The sequence below is a fragment of the Vanessa cardui genome, chromosome 16, assembly GCF_905220365.1.
Source record: "Vanessa cardui chromosome 16, ilVanCard2.1, whole genome shotgun sequence".
In the NCBI taxonomy this organism is placed as follows: Eukaryota; Metazoa; Arthropoda; class Insecta; order Lepidoptera; family Nymphalidae; genus Vanessa; species Vanessa cardui.
Window position 1 is genome coordinate 7,633,127 of NC_061138.1, and position 19,869 is coordinate 7,652,995.

Here is a 19,869-nt window from a genome sequence, read left to right on the forward strand (position 1 = left end):
TGCGATTGACCAATGTCTATAAAAATAAGTTTTATATATTGTATAAGCTTGCTTAAATAAATTGATTTTTATTTATTGCACGATGATATGATTATCATATAAATATCAAATCAATCAATCAATAAATAAATAAATTATTTCAATACTAAAAAAACCTGTGGTTATGAAACACACAAAAATGGAGAAATTGGTATTTTATGATGATTTATGACTAAGACTAGCAATAAGATAAGATAAGTTTTAAATTTAAGTATCGCAACGAAGCTCATGTAATATAATGTAAGAATGCAAAAAGCATTTAGTAATATTAGTCATTCGTTTCATCTTTTAGGAAAATCGGTCGACTTCTCACGACTAATGTAAAAATTTGCAATAAAAATAAACTAAAAGGAAACGTTAAAAATACTATAAATAATACTGTTTTTAATTTGGTTTGAGATTGGTACTTCCAACTTATATTTTTTATTTTTTACTACTTACATAATATGCTGTTGCTGTAAGCGGAACCCGACAATTAATATTCCCCGCAACTCTTGTAATATTTCAATGTTATGGAGTTGTATGGTCGTATACCTGCTGCCCTATCCTAATTTTATGTCTGTTAAAACACACTAATACTCTACTAAAAAGCTCTAGGTATCCATATTTCTATCATCAGAAATGACCAAAATTTCATGTAAACTTTCGCATCCCATGGTTTTCATCATTTCATCTTGTTATGCCGACCGGTTTAAGCCATTTTGTCTTGATTGTCGGTCATTTTAAATGTTGTTAAGTAGATTGTATTAGTTGGTTTCTAAAAAATATATATTAAAAGTTTGAATTATTATATTGGCTCAAGAGTAGTATATAATTTAAGATGCGACTTGAAACATTATTTTTATTTGTCAATAATTTTTTTCTTATCGTAAAATAATCAAAAATTATTGATAGTATGTAAATTTGTAAAATGCACCCATATAAATAAATGATAAAATATCTTTTTCTAATTTATATTTAACATTACTTCTCTAAAATGGTGTTCAACAAAAACGTTAGGGATTTCTTTTCGATGTTCAGGAAAAATTCAAGTTGGTCCTAGTAGGACATCCTGTAGGAGTTGGCATCACTGATTGTTATTTGTTTATTGTTAAAGTATTTGACTCATGTCTCATTTGACTGATCGTACCGTATTTTTACATATTACATGTAAAAACGATTGTAACAAATCAAACATTTAATATATTAATATTTTGTATTTGCAATAAGTTGAATCTATAATATTAAGAAACTTTGCTGGGTATTTTATAGTAGGTACATTTTGTACATAACCAACAAAGGTATACACGACATAAATGATATTTTATAGTAAAATAAATTATCATACTTTTCTGTTCTGCTGCTGTTTTATTTTTAAGAAACCAAATGTCTAAAGTTCGGTTCCATCAAAAGTATGATGATACAATTCAGTGCTTTTTCTTTTCTTCAAAAAACTATAATAATAGTGAATGGAAACAACTGTGCGATTCGATAAATAAAAAAATATCGTTGCTATCACAAGAATACATTTGGCATCGAGACGAATTTAAAGTTGTTTTGCCTATTACCTCTGGAGAAAAAAATGGTATGTCTGAATAATTTATTTCCACAGAGTTAAATTAAACTTAAATATGTTACTTTAATACCTTTAATTAATATCCATGATAAATTTGAAATGTATATACAAGAATTTGTCCTAATATATAAAGGTATTATTATTAGAAATGTAAGATTCATAGTATTATAAGCATATTATTTGTGTAGACATTGATCTTATAAATATTGAAAACAATGTGTTTGGGCCACTATCTTGAAATTAAATTAAGTTCAAGCAACTTGCATTTAACAACAATTAAATAATATTGTCAAATATTAGGTATATTTTAGTGTAACTAATAAGGTCATGCTCTGAATTATTTAAAAATGTAAACATACCATATATAATCAAATGGAATCAATATAACACTATATAAATGTTTTTTCAGATATTCCACAACATCTCATTAGCATCACATGTTTTGGTGACAATGTTGAGGATGAATGGTTTATTGTGTATCTTTTATTTGAACTTACAAAAGAGTATCCAGAATTAATAATACAAATTGAGGACAATGATGGTGACTTTCTATTGATAGAGGCTGCTGATTTTTTACCCACTTGGGCTAATCCTGACACTACTGAAAACAGAGTGAGTATTATTGATTAACTACTATAATTTAGAATTTTTCTATATAATAGGTTATCTACATTGTAAGTTTAATTTAATATTGCTGTATAATGTTGAAGGGCATAGGATAATCATATTCACATATTGCCTTTAGTAAATATATAATTACCAATTTGAGCTTTTTTAATATCGACTCAATCAACTACTATCAGTATCCTCTACAATTTAATAGAAGTAGGTAGGTTAAAACAGGTTTTTATTGGGGGCATTTCACCCATTTCATTTTGAAGTAGTTTAATCCCCTTTTGGTAAAACTAATATAGATGGGAATTGATTTAATTGTTTGAAAATTAATAAATACCATTGTTACAGGTTTTTATTCAAGACCATTCTGTTCATATAATTCCACCTAGTATTATTTCTGTTGATTCTACTCCCACATTGAATGAGGCTTTACAAGTTCTTACACTGAAATCTGAGGAAACTAAAGCCTCACCTGAAATACAACAAGCTATTTTTAAAAGGATCGGGAATTACCCTCAACAAATACATGAAAATTGCCACAGAACTATAATAAAACTGCCTATAGAAATAGCCGCAGTGTTAACTCTCAAACCATCCCTGATTTCTTATCTTGTGAGTACATATTGCAGCCTTGATACTCTTGATGCAAAACTTTGTAAAGATATTGATTTTGATGATGGTTTAAATGTTGAAATAAAATTAACGAAATTTTTATATGCTATGCTTGTTCACACGAGATTCCCTACTGGTTATAGATTTAAGACACTGGCAAATGATCCTAAAACTCAACTTGGGTTGAAGTTGATATGTGCTTATAAGAAAATTATAGCTAAGTCCTTTAGTGATGTGTTTTCAACACCAGAATATAAAACATTTATTAACAGCTTAACTAATAATGGTTATTTCAAAGAAAATTTAGAGGGGTCAGTTGAATATACAAGATTATTAGCAAATGCTCAAACCTACTTTTCCAACATGGAATGTCCCATAAGTACATATGTTTGTAATGTTATCAATGAAATAAAATCGACTGATGATTTTAAATGTACTATTGAATTATTAAAAAACAAAAGTGATAAAGATGTTTTAGTAGGTGATGATGATACATGGCTAAATATACATCCAGATCAATTAAATGTGTTTTTAAATGACCGTTATGGAAAAAAAAATGAAATGAAAAATAATGATCCTATAACTCCCCACATTATAAACTCAGATTTGACTAAATTTTTAAAAGAAACATCTGACTTTGAGGGTGTGGAAAAAGTAAATACAGAAAATGAAGAAACAATTGAATTTAACTCTGAACAATTTGTAAGTTGCTTAGAAAGAATGCTAAGTATTATTTCAAGTAAAGATATTTCTGATGATTCAGATCAAAGTGATTATAGTGATGAATGTGACAATTCCACTGATGTGAACAATGTAAATGTAGATCAAGACAGAGAGCTTGCTTCAAAGTTAAAAACAACATACAAAGGCAATGAAAATGACGAAAAAGCTGTACTTCAAAATTTCATCCATAGCATGAAAGAAGAAGGCTTATCTGGTCCTGCTAGTACTGTATTGAGGACAATTGGAATTAATAAACGTGATTTAATTGATTCTGATGATGATGAATAAAATAATAAATGTCTTCCAGTTCTATGTTGTACTTCATTATAATGATTTGGATGCTTCACTGAAAAAATAATAATGAATATAAATTAAATGAATTAACGATCAGTCATTTCTATAAGGTACACATTTTTTTTGAAAATCAAAGATATAAGAATAATATAAAAATATATCTTTTATTTATAATAAAAAATATTTTAATTCATATAAAATTTCCCATTAACCTTAAAAATAAATAAATTATAAGTATTATACTTCTGGCATGGTAAAATTTACAAAATGATATATTTATAAAGAATATGTTCTTAAAGATGCGCATAAGTGCCTCCAGCTACGATCAGTGTTTCTCCAGTCATGTAGCTTGCATCGTCGGATACCAGAAAAGCAACAGCGCCAGCTATTTCTGATGGTTTACCGAATCTGTTCATAGGCACTATGGACAGACTTTTTTCTTTTCCCGCCTCGGAAGACGTTATCTAAAAATAATTAATAATTCAATTCAATCACCAATTACTTAACGCACGATTTTGTAAAATTAAACATCTGGTTATACGTGATCTTCACCGGCATAAAAAAAAACACTTCTTTTATTGATCGAGTATATGAGCTTGACCATTACATCAATCAGCACAATATATAACTTAATGTAATTAGTTAGTTAATGTATTAAGCACAGTCTAAGCTATATCAAATATTCGGATTTCTCTTTCCTGTGAAGTATAATAGTCATACTATATTACTTCATTAAAAAAATCTAAGGATTTTTTTAATAATGAAAGGGATACAATGTTATCAAAGAATGCGACTTCTTAATGTCTGTGGATAGCGACACATTAGCGGTGTAACTAATCTTTAACATTCATACAACAGTTGATGTCAACCACTTACTATCAAGCTTTATTTTCACTCACTGGGCTTATTAACCAGTTTGTCTTATGTTATTTTTTTACAATAGTAAATAATATACATATATAAGGAATATATTAAATAATACATACTATACTAAAGAATATATTTTACACTGGTAAAAATTGGTATCAGTACATTTATTAATCGTTATGAAGTCGTGTTAGTTTTAGTGAAGTGTTTAATGATTAGCTTACCGCAGAAGCAAACTTCGTCGCAACTATACCAGGAGCTACACAGTTGACTCTAATATTATCATTAACAACTTCACTTGCAATAGCTTTCGTCAATCCCAGAAGAGTTGTTTTGCTGACGCTGTAAGGTCCTAATGGCTGTAAAAAATAAAATAGATAATTAAAATTTTAAAACGTAACGTATATAAGAATATTTCCAATATATTATAATTTTCTCAAAATCATATAACAGAATGAGATATGATTACGATTTTGGTATAATAATAAAGTATTGGTATATCTGCGATGTTAGTTTTTAATTGAGCCATTACATCTCAAAATACCTACTATAATTTTTGGGGAAACTGCCTGGATAAAATATCAAAAAATACTAACTTCCGCAACTGGTTCATATACTAAGTTTACGTTTGTTAGGTAACCAATCCTGTTTGCTTAGGCGTTCGAAGCGTCGGCAGTTAATATGTGCGAACACAAAATGGGCTATGTATTTTTATTGGTACCATCTGTGTTTAAAAAAAGTAGCAACGCAAAGCACCGTTTGAGCATACTTACCACTTTTACATCTATCTATTTGACTTACATCATGGCTCAGACAAATTGTGAAGTATATGTTACAAAAAAATGACAAAACGAGCAATGTGCAATTTAAGGAAAACACCTAACTATTATAACTACTTATACTTTCGTTTGTTGTTTACGTACTTCCATTGGTTGGTAACCAGCAATAGATGAAATGAACACGATGCTTCCACCTCCTCTTTTAATCAACTCAGGATAAACTTCTTTTGCTAATAACCACGAGCATTTTACATTAACTTCAAAAATTTTGTCCCAAACTTTTTCATCGGTCTAAAAATATACATAAAATTAAATAAATAAATGATTATTTACTTGAACATACGATATTGTAGGAACAGGTACCTCAAGTATTGGCGACACAGCGGGATTTACAGCTGCATTAGACACAAGAATATCGATACCTCCATATTTTTTTTTCGCCTGCAATATTAAAATAATTAACTTATCAAAATCGTGAATTTCAACTTTCAAGTACCTATAAATCATGATGAATTATTCGAATGATAACCAGATTCATCTCTGAACCCATCACGGTTGGAACTACCATTGTAAGAATAGTGTTACTCATAGTAATTTTTTTCTTAATTGAATCCTTTGAATTTAAAAAATAAATTATTTAAACGGCCATGTTCAGATAGTACCGGTATTAAAAAAAATAAACGGAGAAGTGTATCTATATTACAAATTAAATAGAAGTCACAATTTTTATGAAACTAAGCAAATATTCAAATTATCATCTATTAACCGTAGTTTAATTATTCAATGTGACACTATCAACTGTTCAATATATTGCTTAATTTGCAGGCTCTACAAAGGCTCCACTACTTGCAATGAGAATCACATCATACTGTAATTTAATATTTCTAACATTTAAGACGATGTCGTGCTATACTTACAAAATCAAATAGTTTTTGTCGATGTTCCGCGTTGCCGACATGGCAGACTAGACCTTCAGCATTAATACCGTCTTTACGTAAACTATCTGTTGCTTGTTTTACATTATCTTCCTTTCTGCTGCTTATAACTACCGACGCTCCTTCATCGCCCAATCTCTTAGCTATAGCATAACCGATACTGAAATAGTAAATAAAACATCCTAATAGTGAAAATAGTTGCATAAAATATCGCTTAACGAAGCCCAGATGTATGCTACTTAACTTACTTAAAAGCAAAACTTTAACAAGTCGATACCATTTACGATTTCATTTATGGTTAGACACAAAATGTTTTACTCATATTATGAGCATTTCATAGAAAGCGACGACTTTTGACGTCGGTATTTTGCTTACTCTTTAATTCGGAAGACAATACCGAAGTTTATCTGAGAGCAATTAATGAATCAAATTTAGCTACTCAAGAATTTTTACACGAAGTATTATTATAATTTATATGTGGCTATATTAATCCATCGATGGATATTTATATATTTTCTATTCTTTTATTAATCGAATGTAAGACAGTCGAAAATGACTTTCTGAATTAATACATGCGAGTTGAGTTTTTAAGTTTAAATGTAACAGGCTATTTGACTGGTTTTTAAAATCCATTTTATATTATTTAGTAGAGGTCAAGGAACCCAGTAAAAGTTGTGTTTTTTATTTCTAGTACATATTTTCCGAAAAATATCATATTAAAAATTCCATATTTAAATAGCGCGCAAAAACGCTACTTGGACAATATGGCGCTGCAATGGGGTCTGTGACGTCACTTTCCTGCATTTTAATATGTGGTATACATATAGTAGAAAAGCAAAGTTTACAAGAAAGTGACTTCATCATTAGCCCGGCCAATCAAGTGCGTTTTGCGTCACGTGACAAACTTTTGATAAAATGCATTTTTGCATAAATTAAGTATTTTTTTTAACTTTCTTTAGTAAATAACCATTTTTAAACTCAATATACACTGATTACAATAATTCAAAATTTATTTTTTGCATTGTCAAATAGTCTATTGTATCTCTATCTATGTATATAATGTGATTTGTAAATGACACAAGAAAAACAAAGAAAGCGTCTTGTCAAATATTTACATATCAGCCGTCATTTATTATCTCATTGGGAATAAACAGTGAAGGCGTAAGGCCCTCGCGGTGCAAAAGGCCTCGCGCCCGAAATTTGAAAAAAAACAAGGGCCTCGCAAACTCTTTCCCACATTAAGATTCGATCTTGCGCCACCACTGGGAATAAAATATAAAAACGTATCGTAATTAAGTTACGATTAACTAAATGAACGATATCACTGCCACAGTGGCGTACAAATAAAATATTGTTATTAACTATATATTTTTGGTTTACCACTTTATGAAACCTTTAGGTTTCGTATGAATGGTATTTAATTGTAACGCGCCTTCGGGTCCGCGTGTCCTTCAAGTTTTTAGATTAGCATTATTTGTGATTGGTGCACAAATAGGTTTAAAAAAAAACATTACTTGTAACATTAAATATTTGTTAACTGATTAACAACTCATATAACCATTTAATATTAAGCTGATATTTTAAATTTTCTTGAATTTGTATAATTTAAAACTACTTAAAGCAAAATATGCCCAAAACTATAAAAATCTTTAGACAAACTAAACAGAATCAGACACCGGTGTCTGATTCTGTTTTGTACAGTAGTACCTTTTTTTTGTACATACATTTTATTGTGATAAATTGCTAGATGTAATTAGGTAGTAAAAAATATTCACTTTATTGATTTCCATAAGTTTTTATTACCCACAAGTGTTTCTACAAAATGATTTTAAGGCAATAATTATATAAAATAATGAACTCTTACAAAAAATGTGATCAATTTCACAAAAGATATAAAGGAAAAATTTGACCAAAAGATTATGAAACTACAACAATAAAGAGAATGCATTAAACTTTAAACATATTAATATGTTTGATGACCTAATCTGGAGTTATTTAAGATAGAGTAATTGTGAACTAAAAAGAAGTGAATCCTCAATTACATAATTAATATTATGATATATCTACTTTTTTAAATAGTTAATATTTTTATGACAAAATATTATTTCTACGATTTGGTTCAATTTATTTTCTTTACCAATATAAAATACATCTTAACATGAAGTTCTTTTTATTGCTATGATATTCAACAACAATAATCATGTATTAAATTACAGTAGTTTATTTATAATTTTTTATAGTACTTTTCTTATAATAACATAACAAAAAGTATCACTAAAAAGCTGATGACAATTTTTCACCAGTTTATCCATTATTCAAATTTATGGAAAAATTAATATCTTCATGATATATACCAATTTTTTTTACTTGTTAAAGTAAAAATTGTTTAGGTTAAAAAAAATAAAGCAAATGGATAAGAACCTTGACCACCTAAACCCACTGCTTGTAGTAAGCTTAAAAGTAAGTTTTTTATAATGAAGCTTAAATCAATCTAACATCTGTTCAGTCAGAAAAAATGCCTAAGTATAATTTTTATTATCTAAATTTTAAGTAATTTATTATTTAAATCCAATTAAGGGACTACAACAAGTTCACAATAAATAATAACACCTATAGGTACTCTAATAATATTACTTACCCTTCAGTAGATGCTGTAATTACAGCTACTTTGCCTTTCAGTCTACTACTATGAAAGTTATTTGCACTTGTTAATTGAGTATATATTTTAGGCATTGCAATTTTTGAAGTTAAATTAGAAGATAAAAACATACTTATTATGTGTAATGTGTTTTTTTTTCAATAATTAATCTACAGAGCTACTCTTTCGGTTATAAAGGTCGATATCATTAGGGTTAATGTCCAATCCAACTCAGTGATAATGATAAAAAATAATAAAAGCTATATCGTTCATAATAAAAACAGAGACACAGTATTCAAAATCACAGATTACTCAAGTAAATAATTATCCATGTTATCATAGATAAAAGCTGCCTCGCACACTTTCAAAAAAAGAGATTTTGTCCTGATTTTAGCATAATTTAATATGAACAATATAATCTTATAACCGTGGTGATCTGTTTGAATAATTTAAAAAATATGAATAGCCTTTTATTGATTGGTAATTTTATTTGCATAAAAAAATTATTGCGAAAATGTATGTTTGCGGTTTGAATGAACATGTAAAAAAACTTTGTAGTTTGTATTGATTAGACTATAAAGCTTTTTTAAATGTTAGTCATGTTAGACATATATATTTAAACTGCATATGAAACGAGAAGGCTTATTTAAGGATATTGTTTATAATGTGTATAAAGAGATTGTCGATAGGCTTACAAAAGCTGAATTGATTATATCAAATCAATCAATCAATCAATCAAAAATAAACTTTATTCAAGTTTTACAAGCACTTTTGAATTGTCATTTAACAATTAAGTGAAGCTACCACCGGTTGGGAAAGTAGATTCTACCGAGAAGAACCGACAAGAATCTCAATAGTTACTCTTTTTCAACATTTAAAAATTAAAGTCATATTGGCATAACGATTAATAACGATTTCCACTAGGAAGTGTCATAAGCTTTCTGTGTTATTTAGATTTATTTCTTGGGTTATTTTGTTTTTTTTTTTCGGATGAAATCTCAGATTCATATTTTTTTTTGTTTTTATTAACTACAAATTAGTTCATATTTACATTTTTCATCTCAATAATATGATCATTAAGATTGGGAAAAAAAATAATTAAGAGCTATAAATTAAAACCAGTCCAAAAGAATTCTTACTTATTATGCTTATTAAAAAAATGAACAGATTTGTATGAAATATTAATAATAATATATTTTTAATACATAATAAACATTAAAATTATCTTTCTTTAAGGTCTGCTTATCCCTTTAAAAAATCTTTAGTTTCATTAAAAAAATAAATTAAAATTAATTTCTAATTGAGTAAGTACTATATTCACAATATTCTGCGATTTCAACCAAAATACCAGTAATGGTATTGTTTATAACGATGTTAAACTAATGTTTCAGTAAGCGAGTATTCAATTACCAATACGACTAAGCCTTTGTTACCTTAATAATATCAGTTCTTATATGTTTTTAATATTAATACCGTCGTTGTGATTTTGTTTTTCTTTGATTAACTCATAACAACAACTCTATAAATAATAAACTTAATAAAATAAATCTTACGACATAATTCAGGACGGATCCATATAGCCGTAATATTTAAAAAATGGTAGTACTTCACCAATTCACTTTCCACGAGATCGGTCATTTATTTTATTAACTCAGCATAAACTGTATATGTAAACAATGATAAAATAAAGTACATTTAATTGATGGAGCTATAAATAATATTTTTTAGTATAAATGAAGAAATATATAATATTTAACTTTTTTCTAATGGCTAGTCTACTTGACAGTTAACTACTCAGATTTCATTGTCAATAAATTGTCAATTGTCAGTAGATACTAGGTAACCCAATCTAAGGTTTTTAATATTTCTATATATAGTTTTAAACCAATACATATTTTTATATTCTAAAGCAAGGATTTACTATCCTTAATCGTGTAAAAAAATTCTATTATCTCATGTCTGCATTGGCTTACATTTGTGATTACGGAAGCGAAGAAGAGACATCAGAAGATAGTGATAAAGAAGGTTTTGATAATTTAAAAAAGTATGCAATTAGTTGTAACCATTGTTGTTATTTATATAACTGACAATATAATATTCATTAATATTGTCACTTTAATGTTTAAATTATAATCTATGTAATATAGACACAGCAATGATATGCAGTTATAGATTGTACACAATTTGTCTGATCCATTATATTATGACTTGTTTACCTTGAATCTAAGCAATTTCAAAATTGTCATTGTACTTGTCAGTATCATGTTAGTTAACTTATCTAGTAGTAAATACACTAAGTCCATATTTATATGCTTATAGATTTCAATAGATTTGTAACAAACAGTTTAAATTACCAGGGTAAAATTACCAACTCCGAACCTAAGTGGAGTCTCTGTTGTATCGTCAGAAGAACATATTGATGACCCATCTCTTCACAATGGGCGTACTCGTTCCTTTCCACACATAAGAGGAAATTGGGCCACATTTATATATGTTGAATGTGAGTAAATTGTTTTTTATAATAAAAACTAAATGAATCATAAATACCTTATTTCAATGTTAACTGAAAACTGAGATTTTATTCAATTCTTATGTTGTATGTTGTTGTTTTATTCTTGTTACAAAGTAAGTACTTTGTAACATAAGAAGATAACTTGATTTCAAGCTTATTTATGGTCTTTATAAATAATTAGTACATTGAACATTTCAGATCCGAATAAGGAAAATCTATTTCAAATAATAGAAAAATTAGAGTCTCTAGTGAAATCTGTTGATGAATCATGCTTGGTATGTGAGGATGTACACATAAGCCTATCTAAAACATTTGTTTTAAGGTATCACATGATAAAGTCCTTTACATCAACATTACAGAATTTGTTAAGTAATAACAACAGGTATGTCACAATTTAAGTTATTACAAGTTATAATTGAAGATGACCAATGGTAAAAAAAAATAAACTACTACATTTAAGTGATTATATGAAATACAATTATAATGACCTATTATTGTTTTTTTTCAGTTTTGTATTAAACTTTGATTCTGTTGAAGTATATTGTAATGAAGAAAATACTCGTACGTTTATTGCTCTTGGAGTGGATGCTTTAAGTCATGCCTATTTGAATAATATACTTAAACAAATAGACAGTCTTTTAGATGATTTCAAACTACCAACATTTTATGAGGTAAGATACCAGCAATATTAAAATAATTATAACTTTATTATAAACAAAACTTCTCCATTGAAAATTTGTTAAAGATCAGTTGCTGTACTATATCTTGCTGTATATGTAGTCATGTTAAAACAGACTTTTTACTGACTTTACATCATTAAAATATGTTTTATAGGAAATGTCATGAATTTCATAATCTAACAAATGTTGTAAAAAAAAAAAATTTCTTCCACAGAGTCCATCATTTCATATGAGCATTCTAAGTGTTAATGGAAATAAAAAAGAGTTATTGTTGAAAATTTTAAACAACTTATATGATATTTTTATACAACAAAAGTATATACTAAAACCTGAAAGCATCAACAAGGTGAATTGCAAAAGTGGAAATAAAATTTATCAGTACTGTTTAAAATAATTTCTACAATGGATAGAAATCCAAATAAAGTATACATTAACCCAAATTTTCAAAGGACTCCTCTTACTTCTTGGCCATTTCAAGATCCCGATAATTCAAATTTATATAAATATAGTTCACAACTGCAAAATGATGATGCTGTAAACAGATTTGGTATGGAACAAATATCAAACAGAAAAATATATGTTAATCCAAATTTCAAACAAATTAAACAAGAACAGCAAATAACAAAAGTACTAGAAAGACATGAAAAAGTGGAAAATGTGAACAATTACCCAGTTCTAATATCTAAATCAAAATATTCTCTTGTGTCCAATTTAAACAAGAATAAAGCTGATGAAAGTTATAACTACACAGAAGGCATACCTCGAAATCATAGCATAAATACAAAGCATAAAACTAACATCCTTCAAAATCAAAATAGTTGCATTGATAAAGTTTTGAATAAAACATATACAAATGGAGTTCCTGTTATAAAATCTCGTTACACCATTGTTAGAAAAAACAAAGAACCATCTGAAAATCATATAGAAGTTATGCAACAAAATTGTAAACAGGATTTGAATCCCAGTTTGGTGGTTACAGATAAGAACTTAAGCCTTGAGATTTGTCATTCATATGCCAACAATGTAGCACCACCAATGCAAGAAAATGTACTAAAAAATAAACCATTCGAAAATGTAACAAAAATTAAAATAAGTAAGTATAAAACAGTACCAGCTACATATTTAAAAAATAATATTTCATCAAGCAAGGATTTCAATTCATCATCAACATCACAATCATATAATGGGAAATATTCATTTAATATAAATACATATAAACTAACAAGGTCTGAATCAAAGTCTAATAATGAAGCTGACCATTTGAAAACAAATGTTAAGACTAGTAAGAAAAGTCCATGGCCGAGTCAAAGTAAAATTAAATTATTGAAAGCAAATTTCAAAGTAAATAACATTCCATGTAGATTATTTATAAAATATGGAAAGTGTCTAAGAAAAGATTATGGAAACTGTGAATATGTTCATGATAAAAAACATGTTTCACTTTGTAGGAAATTCTTAAAGGGAATCTGTCATGACAGTAATTGTACTCTTTCACATGAATTAACTGCGAATAAGATGCCTACATGTTACTTTTATTTAAAAGGAATATGTACCAAAGAGAACTGTCCTTATTTGCATATTAAATTAAATGAAAAAATTAAAGTATGTCATGCTTTTTTGAGAGGATACTGTGAGAACGGCGATACATGTCAGTTTAGACACGTAAAAGTAAATCAGTGTAAGAAATCAAAGATATTTAATTTAAGTACATGTAACAAATATAAAACCCTAACAAATAAAAGTACAAAACTCAAAACATCTAAGATAAAATGTAGTATAAAAAAGAAAGATTTAACACAATTGAATAACAAAAAGAATGTAAAGTCATGTGACACAAAAGAGGCAGATATTGATTGTAGATATTATAAAGAAATCGTTACTAATGAAGATAGTTGTAAAAACATAAAACCTACTAGATGCAAAATAGGAACTTTGCCTTCATTTATACAATTGTAGTGTTTTTTTAATGTTACTAGATAAGTTTTTTTTATTTTGTACTAAAGTCAATATATTGAAAATTATGTAAATAAATTGAATGAAATGATAATTTTTATAATTTATTACTAATTTCCTTCTAAAAACTCACTTCCTACTAAAAAAATAATAATGCCAAAATTTGTATTTAAAAAAAAGAAACGGTTTTTTATTGTATTCAATATCATTTTAGCATTCTCAAGAAAATCACAATATAAAAAATATAAATACTTTACATAACAGGGTTTTTATAGTAACAAACTGATGTGCATTAAGTATTTAAAGTAATTTAAAAGTAGATGTCTACATAACTTAATTAAAATAAATATGACATTTAAATAGTTTAACAGACATGTTTATTTCTTGAACCATTTAGGTACTTTACTTTTAGACACAGATGCCCCATTGCTAGACTGTTGTGGACTGTGAGGATTTTCCAACTTTCTTCGGCTAGGCGCACTGTAAATTAATTAATTATATTAATACTTTAAACAGATATAACATTCATACATTGGTCCTGTTCCGGGATTACTGCAAAAAATATTAACTTGATTAAATGGATTTATTGCATTATAGGGTCATAGTTTTAGAATATTATTTTAGGTTGTTGTCATATGTTTTGAAAGAAAATGCAACCTGAGTCAATTTTGACTTTCTTTCAACTATACCCTATATAGCCGACTATACCAAAATAAAGTGACACTATCACTAAATTAACAAATGGAAGAAAATTTTGTATATGTGGAATCAATCAATTTATAGATTATTCACAGAAATTAAGATATTTTTTTCATTAAGTTTTATAAATAAAGGTACTCGTTTTATTTTGCACTTTAGATCAGGAAGTTTAAGACATCACACACAATCTGAGTACAATTCTCTCACCGATATTTCGAAGCTAAAATACAAGCTGCATCATTTGTTGTCTTCTTAGAATAAATTTCCTCTCTCAAATATGGCGGGCCTGAATTTTCTTCTAACCATTTGAAATGCATATGAACACATGGTACAAATTTTGCTTCTAGTAATGTCACTTTTGGATTTAAATCTTCTTTTAACGGAGTTGTAACTGAAAAGAAAATTATTATTTTAAGAAAGACAAATCTCATACTTATAATTTTTTCACCTGTTATTTCAAAATCATTGTTTTATAAATATAATATAAATTATAAGTAGGTACTAAATATTAAAAGTACATTAACTCATATTTTCAATAAAAAATAAATATCCGACTTAGTTGCTGTTGCCAAATTATGATATTCGTGTGCGAAAGTTGATTTGAAAAGTTAGTTTATAGATGAAGATGATAGCACACATGAGAGAATTACAAAAGCCTAGGCTAGGCTTCAATTGAAAATGGAGTAATTGTGGAGTTTCTTTGACTATTCGTGATTTTATTACAATATTGAGTAATGGTTCGATTTTTACATAGTCATTTAAATTCCAAATGTCTGTGTATATTCGTAGAATTTTCAATTGTCTTATTTTTTTAAATGATATGCTAAATTTTTTTCAACATTATGAACTAAAACAATATTAAATATTCTATTTCACCACGTTTTATAGCTCCTAAGTCCTATTATATGTTTAAATTATCATTTAATTCTATAAATTAAATGACAAGTTAATACATTTACATATTAAAAATGTTATACTTACAAATGTGAAAAGCTTTATCTGGATTTTGTAGATGCTCTTTAACAAAGTTTTGTACTTCTTCGATTGTATTGTTTGGGGTGAAAACTCCTTGAAGTATCATGTTGTCTGGAAATTGTATTCTTACTACTACATTTTTATACATGTTTATTTTGGAAAGGGAGGCCTGAAAATAAAGTATATATTTATAAAATGTATTTTACAACTACAGAATTTACTTGTCGCAAATACATTATCAATTTATCACATATATGCCATTCAAAGCATTTATAGTTGTTTAATAAGATATAAGTTTTGTATGTGATCATCATTTGCAATCTAAATTGAAGTTGCAACGCATATCAGCCACATTGTCAGACTTAAATTTTTTTTCATTCGACAGGACAAGATAAAATACAGTTATAAATCTAGTTTCTGACAGGTAAAAATACAATGATGTCAAATATAACTCAAATTAGAAGAAATATGACTCTTTTTTTCTTGGCCGGTTCGCGTAAAATTTGTCGTATTATGTATAAACTCTAGTTATAAGAAAAATGGTTTTTATATATTTTTTTATAGATGTACTACTATAATAATGTAAATTAAGTAAATTGTAATAGACTAAACTCAAACTTAAAATAAAATTATTACCTGCTGCGCAAATTCTTCTCGTTTTGTTGAAGTAAGCATTGGTGTATTTTCAAGTTCGATACGACGTTGTTGTAATTCATGATAAATCTTTCTAACTTCTTCAATAGTTAACTCATAGAAATCATCAGGTAAATCAGACAATTCTTCTTCATTTCCATCTGGTGGCATGAAAGCTATGGCTTTTTGAGATCCTATCTATAAAAATTAAGAATGGTAGTGTAGTACACAATATAAAAAATGTACATAATAACAAATTGAATTTATAAGGAAATTGAATACTAAATTACTAGTAAAGTTAGTAAAGTAACAGCCTGTAAATTTCCCACCGCTGGGCTAAGGCCTCCTCTCCCAGTAAGGAGAGGGTGTGGAACGTATTCCACCACATTGTTCCAATGCGGTTTGGTGGAATGCACATGTATCAGAATTATTTACGAAATTAGACACATGCAGGTTTAATCACGATGTTTTTTTCCACCGCCGAGCACGTCATGAATTATAAACACATTTAAGCATACATATACAGTGGGGCAAGCCTGAGTTTGAACTCAAAATCATTGGTTAAGATGCACACACTCTAACCACTGGGCCATTTCAGCTCAAATTGAATACTTTAGTAATTTCTAATTCAAAATTAAAATAATAACTAATCTTTTATAAATATTTAAAATTTAAAGCATGTGAAGCTGTAAACTGCAGCTATTTGTATAGCAATTTTATATTACCCTGATGACCTGGCTAACTTTGTTATGCCTTAGATGCAATAAATGAACAGATTTTGGATTTTATTAAATTAGTTAGAAAAATTAAGTACTTTAATGAAGAGTCATATACACCTGGCCAAAATAGAGGTTTTGGCCAGGTGTATTTTTGTGCAAAGGTGCACTCTTCAGTAAAGCACTTTGTGATAGATTTAAACCTTTTTTGAAACTTCTGGTAATATAACTATTTTTATGTATTACTTTAGTGGTGTTTTGAAAATAATATTATCAAACTTACAAAGGTAACTTCTTCTTCAATTCTCAAACGTCTTTCAAGATTTTCTTGAGTTATTTCAGGTTGTGGAGGCTGACATGAAATTGTACTTTCCTGCAGTTTTGGCAATTTTTCCTGATCCTCAGTTATAACATTTGGATCACTGTCTAGTTCATTTGGTAATTCCATTTCTACTTTATCTTCTACTGAATCTTTCTTCTTTTTTTCTTGTTGTATTAATGTTACGGGATCGAGGGAACCTTGTGTAATATTTTCATTATTTTTTTTATGAGATGGACCTGGCATACATTTTTCATCATTATTAGACTGTGATGGTTCAGTTGATGTTTGTAAACCATTTTCTGGTTTTTCAGTTTTGACTCGACGATACACTGATGATATGTTTGCCTGCCTGCAATATATTTTTTGTTGACTACAATCAATCCCTTAAATTCTAATTCTGTGAAAACTTAAAACTAATGTATAAAAAAATGTACCAAAACAACAAATATTTTAACCATTTAAGGTCAACTTATTTCAGGTAGATTATGATTCTCATGATTGTGAAGCAAACAGCAATAATTACAAACATCAAATTGATTAACAAGAATACTTAGCAAATTTATGTATGTATTTAATAAAATGTATTAATCATTTAGTGTGAATATATTTTTAATTAACATATTTCTCATCATATGACAATTAATTTAAAAGCTAAATCTAAAATTATCTTCAAGTTACAGAATCTTTATTAATTACCATTGTTGATATTTAATTTAATTTTAATAATTTTTTCAAAGTATCACTTACATTGGTTCAGTTTTATCCAGTAACCGCAAAATTGCTCTTCCTGCTATCAAGCCCAATTGTCGCAAAGATTTTTCCTTCAATGCATTAACACCGGTTACTTCTTGCCTCATGTATGAAATAGTTGGGTTGTGTAAATTTGGCAGTTCATTTGGAGCCAATGACATTATTAAATCATACAGAGATGTGTTTGGTGTAAAATCACCAGTCATTCTTTCACCTAACAAAAATTACATACTATATGAATATAAAATTTAATAAAAGTACATGGATAAATATGAAACTTTATATGAAATTTACCATCATTTAACATGAGCCCTATAGTTACATTTGATTCCACTCTTTTCTTCTCAGCTTCAACCATTTCAAGAAAAGCTTTATTTGGTAAATTACAGAATCTTACTGTTGTTGTTAAATCTAAAATATGTTTATGATGTTTTAAATCATAATCATTTGGTTCAAGCCCTTGTTTAGCACATACATCTTCTAAGAGCTTAAATAAAATAGAAACATAATTTTTAGCGTTATTTATGGTTAGCATAAATTATAATGTTCTTTATTTTGATAATAAAACATATTTATATTTTAGCTACAAATAAACAATTTTATTTTTAAAATTAAATGTTTATTCATTTTACGATACCTGTAAAATATTAGTATCCGGTGTACAATGAACTTTTACTCTTCTCCCATTTGGTGTTAAGACAACGATATCTCTAGACATTTTTAATGATTTTTAAAAACTTTCAATTAAGCTTAAAGAAACTTATATAGGAAAAAGTTGCTAATCAAAACCAAATCAAGAAAACAATTATCATTACAAATTATCTGTCAACTGTCATAGTTCTGTCAAGATAACAGTTGTTTTACTTTTTTCTATACCAAATTGCTAATGTAATACGCCATGCAGCCATCATGTACTCATGAGTAGAGTACTGTAAATCGCAACTTTAATCAATAGTGCCCACATTTTTTTTGATACTGATGCTACAGTGCATTTAGAGCACTATGATCCTCCCAAAGTACTAAAAAGAGAAATTCTCATATGGATCTAATGTGTATATTCTCTCTGTATCTATTTGCTTCGAATCGAAATTATTTCCTTCGAATATGGTATTGTTGGCGTAAACAAGCAACATCAGCGTCAAGTCACACAACCTCCGTTTAAAAAAAAAAAGAAAAGGCGGGAGATTTGTAGTTGACACATGGAGAATTGCAATTATAATTATTACGGTGTAATGTGATTATTGATGGTAATTTGTGTTGTAGACTAAATGTTTTTCTTTTGTGGTAGATTGATTGTTATTATAAATTAAAGATAATTGTTTTAGAGGTTAACCTACTTCCTACTTCGGGTTCTAAAATCAGAAGTGGGATACGCCTGTGCCCACTTACAATAGTAACAAATAACCATCAATCTATTTTGCTATGTCTAATACGACATTGTTTTCGTTCTTGTTATCATCGCTCCCGCGGTAGTGATCGTGATAGTTTGGTGAAAAAGGCGATAAGTGAAAACATAGCTAGGCTAAATGCGATTGAGGAAAACACAACGATTATCATGCAAACGCCTTCGCG

At 28.0% G+C, this 19,869-nt stretch overlaps 4 protein-coding genes across 5 annotated transcripts; 2 read left to right on the forward strand and 2 right to left on the reverse strand.

Annotated features, from left to right (window-relative positions):
• The first annotated feature begins 1,157 nt into the window (after positions 1-1,157).
• On the forward strand, positions 1,158-3,854 carry LOC124536285 (protein ecdysoneless homolog). Its single transcript, XM_047112798.1, has 3 exons — positions 1,158-1,603; positions 2,004-2,206; positions 2,558-3,854. The coding sequence occupies exons 1-3, from the start codon at positions 1,405-1,407 to the stop codon at positions 3,830-3,832; spliced, it is 1,677 nt and encodes a 558-aa protein (XP_046968754.1). The 5' UTR covers positions 1,158-1,404; the 3' UTR covers positions 3,833-3,854.
• A 154-nt stretch (positions 3,855-4,008) lies between these two features.
• Positions 4,009-9,358, reverse strand: LOC124536353 (dehydrogenase/reductase SDR family member 4). Its single transcript, XM_047112881.1, has 6 exons — positions 9,058-9,358; positions 6,402-6,579; positions 5,848-5,925; positions 5,629-5,775; positions 4,930-5,064; positions 4,009-4,302 (listed from the first exon to the last, which is right to left on the reverse strand). Exons 1-6 carry the CDS (start codon positions 9,186-9,188, stop codon positions 4,132-4,134), a joined length of 840 nt encoding a protein of 279 aa, XP_046968837.1. The 5' UTR covers positions 9,189-9,358; the 3' UTR covers positions 4,009-4,131.
• Positions 9,359-10,858: 1,500 nt separating this feature from the next.
• Positions 10,859-14,257, forward strand: LOC124536123 (U6 snRNA phosphodiesterase 1-like). 2 transcript variants are annotated; one of them, XM_047112577.1, is made up of 5 exons: positions 10,859-11,101; positions 11,415-11,557; positions 11,768-11,951; positions 12,078-12,240; positions 12,464-12,918. In XM_047112577.1, the coding sequence occupies exons 1-5, from the start codon at positions 11,013-11,015 to the stop codon at positions 12,641-12,643; spliced, it is 759 nt and encodes a 252-aa protein (XP_046968533.1). In that variant the 5' UTR covers positions 10,859-11,012; the 3' UTR covers positions 12,644-12,918. The 2 variants fall into 2 exon arrangements, with proteins under 2 accessions (XP_046968533.1, XP_046968532.1); XM_047112576.1 differs by lacking the exons at positions 10,859-11,101; positions 11,415-11,557; positions 11,768-11,951 and having other exon boundaries at positions 12,082-12,240; positions 12,464-14,257.
• An 83-nt stretch (positions 14,258-14,340) lies between these two features.
• LOC124536124 (tether containing UBX domain for GLUT4) lies at positions 14,341-19,126 on the reverse strand. The gene is made up of 8 exons (XM_047112578.1): positions 18,935-19,126; positions 18,592-18,784; positions 18,295-18,511; positions 17,509-17,896; positions 16,513-16,707; positions 15,883-16,045; positions 15,109-15,292; positions 14,341-14,682 (listed from the first exon to the last, which is right to left on the reverse strand). Exons 1-8 carry the CDS (start codon positions 19,013-19,015, stop codon positions 14,580-14,582), a joined length of 1,524 nt encoding a protein of 507 aa, XP_046968534.1. The 5' UTR covers positions 19,016-19,126; the 3' UTR covers positions 14,341-14,579.
• Between the last annotated feature and the right edge of the window lie 743 nt (positions 19,127-19,869).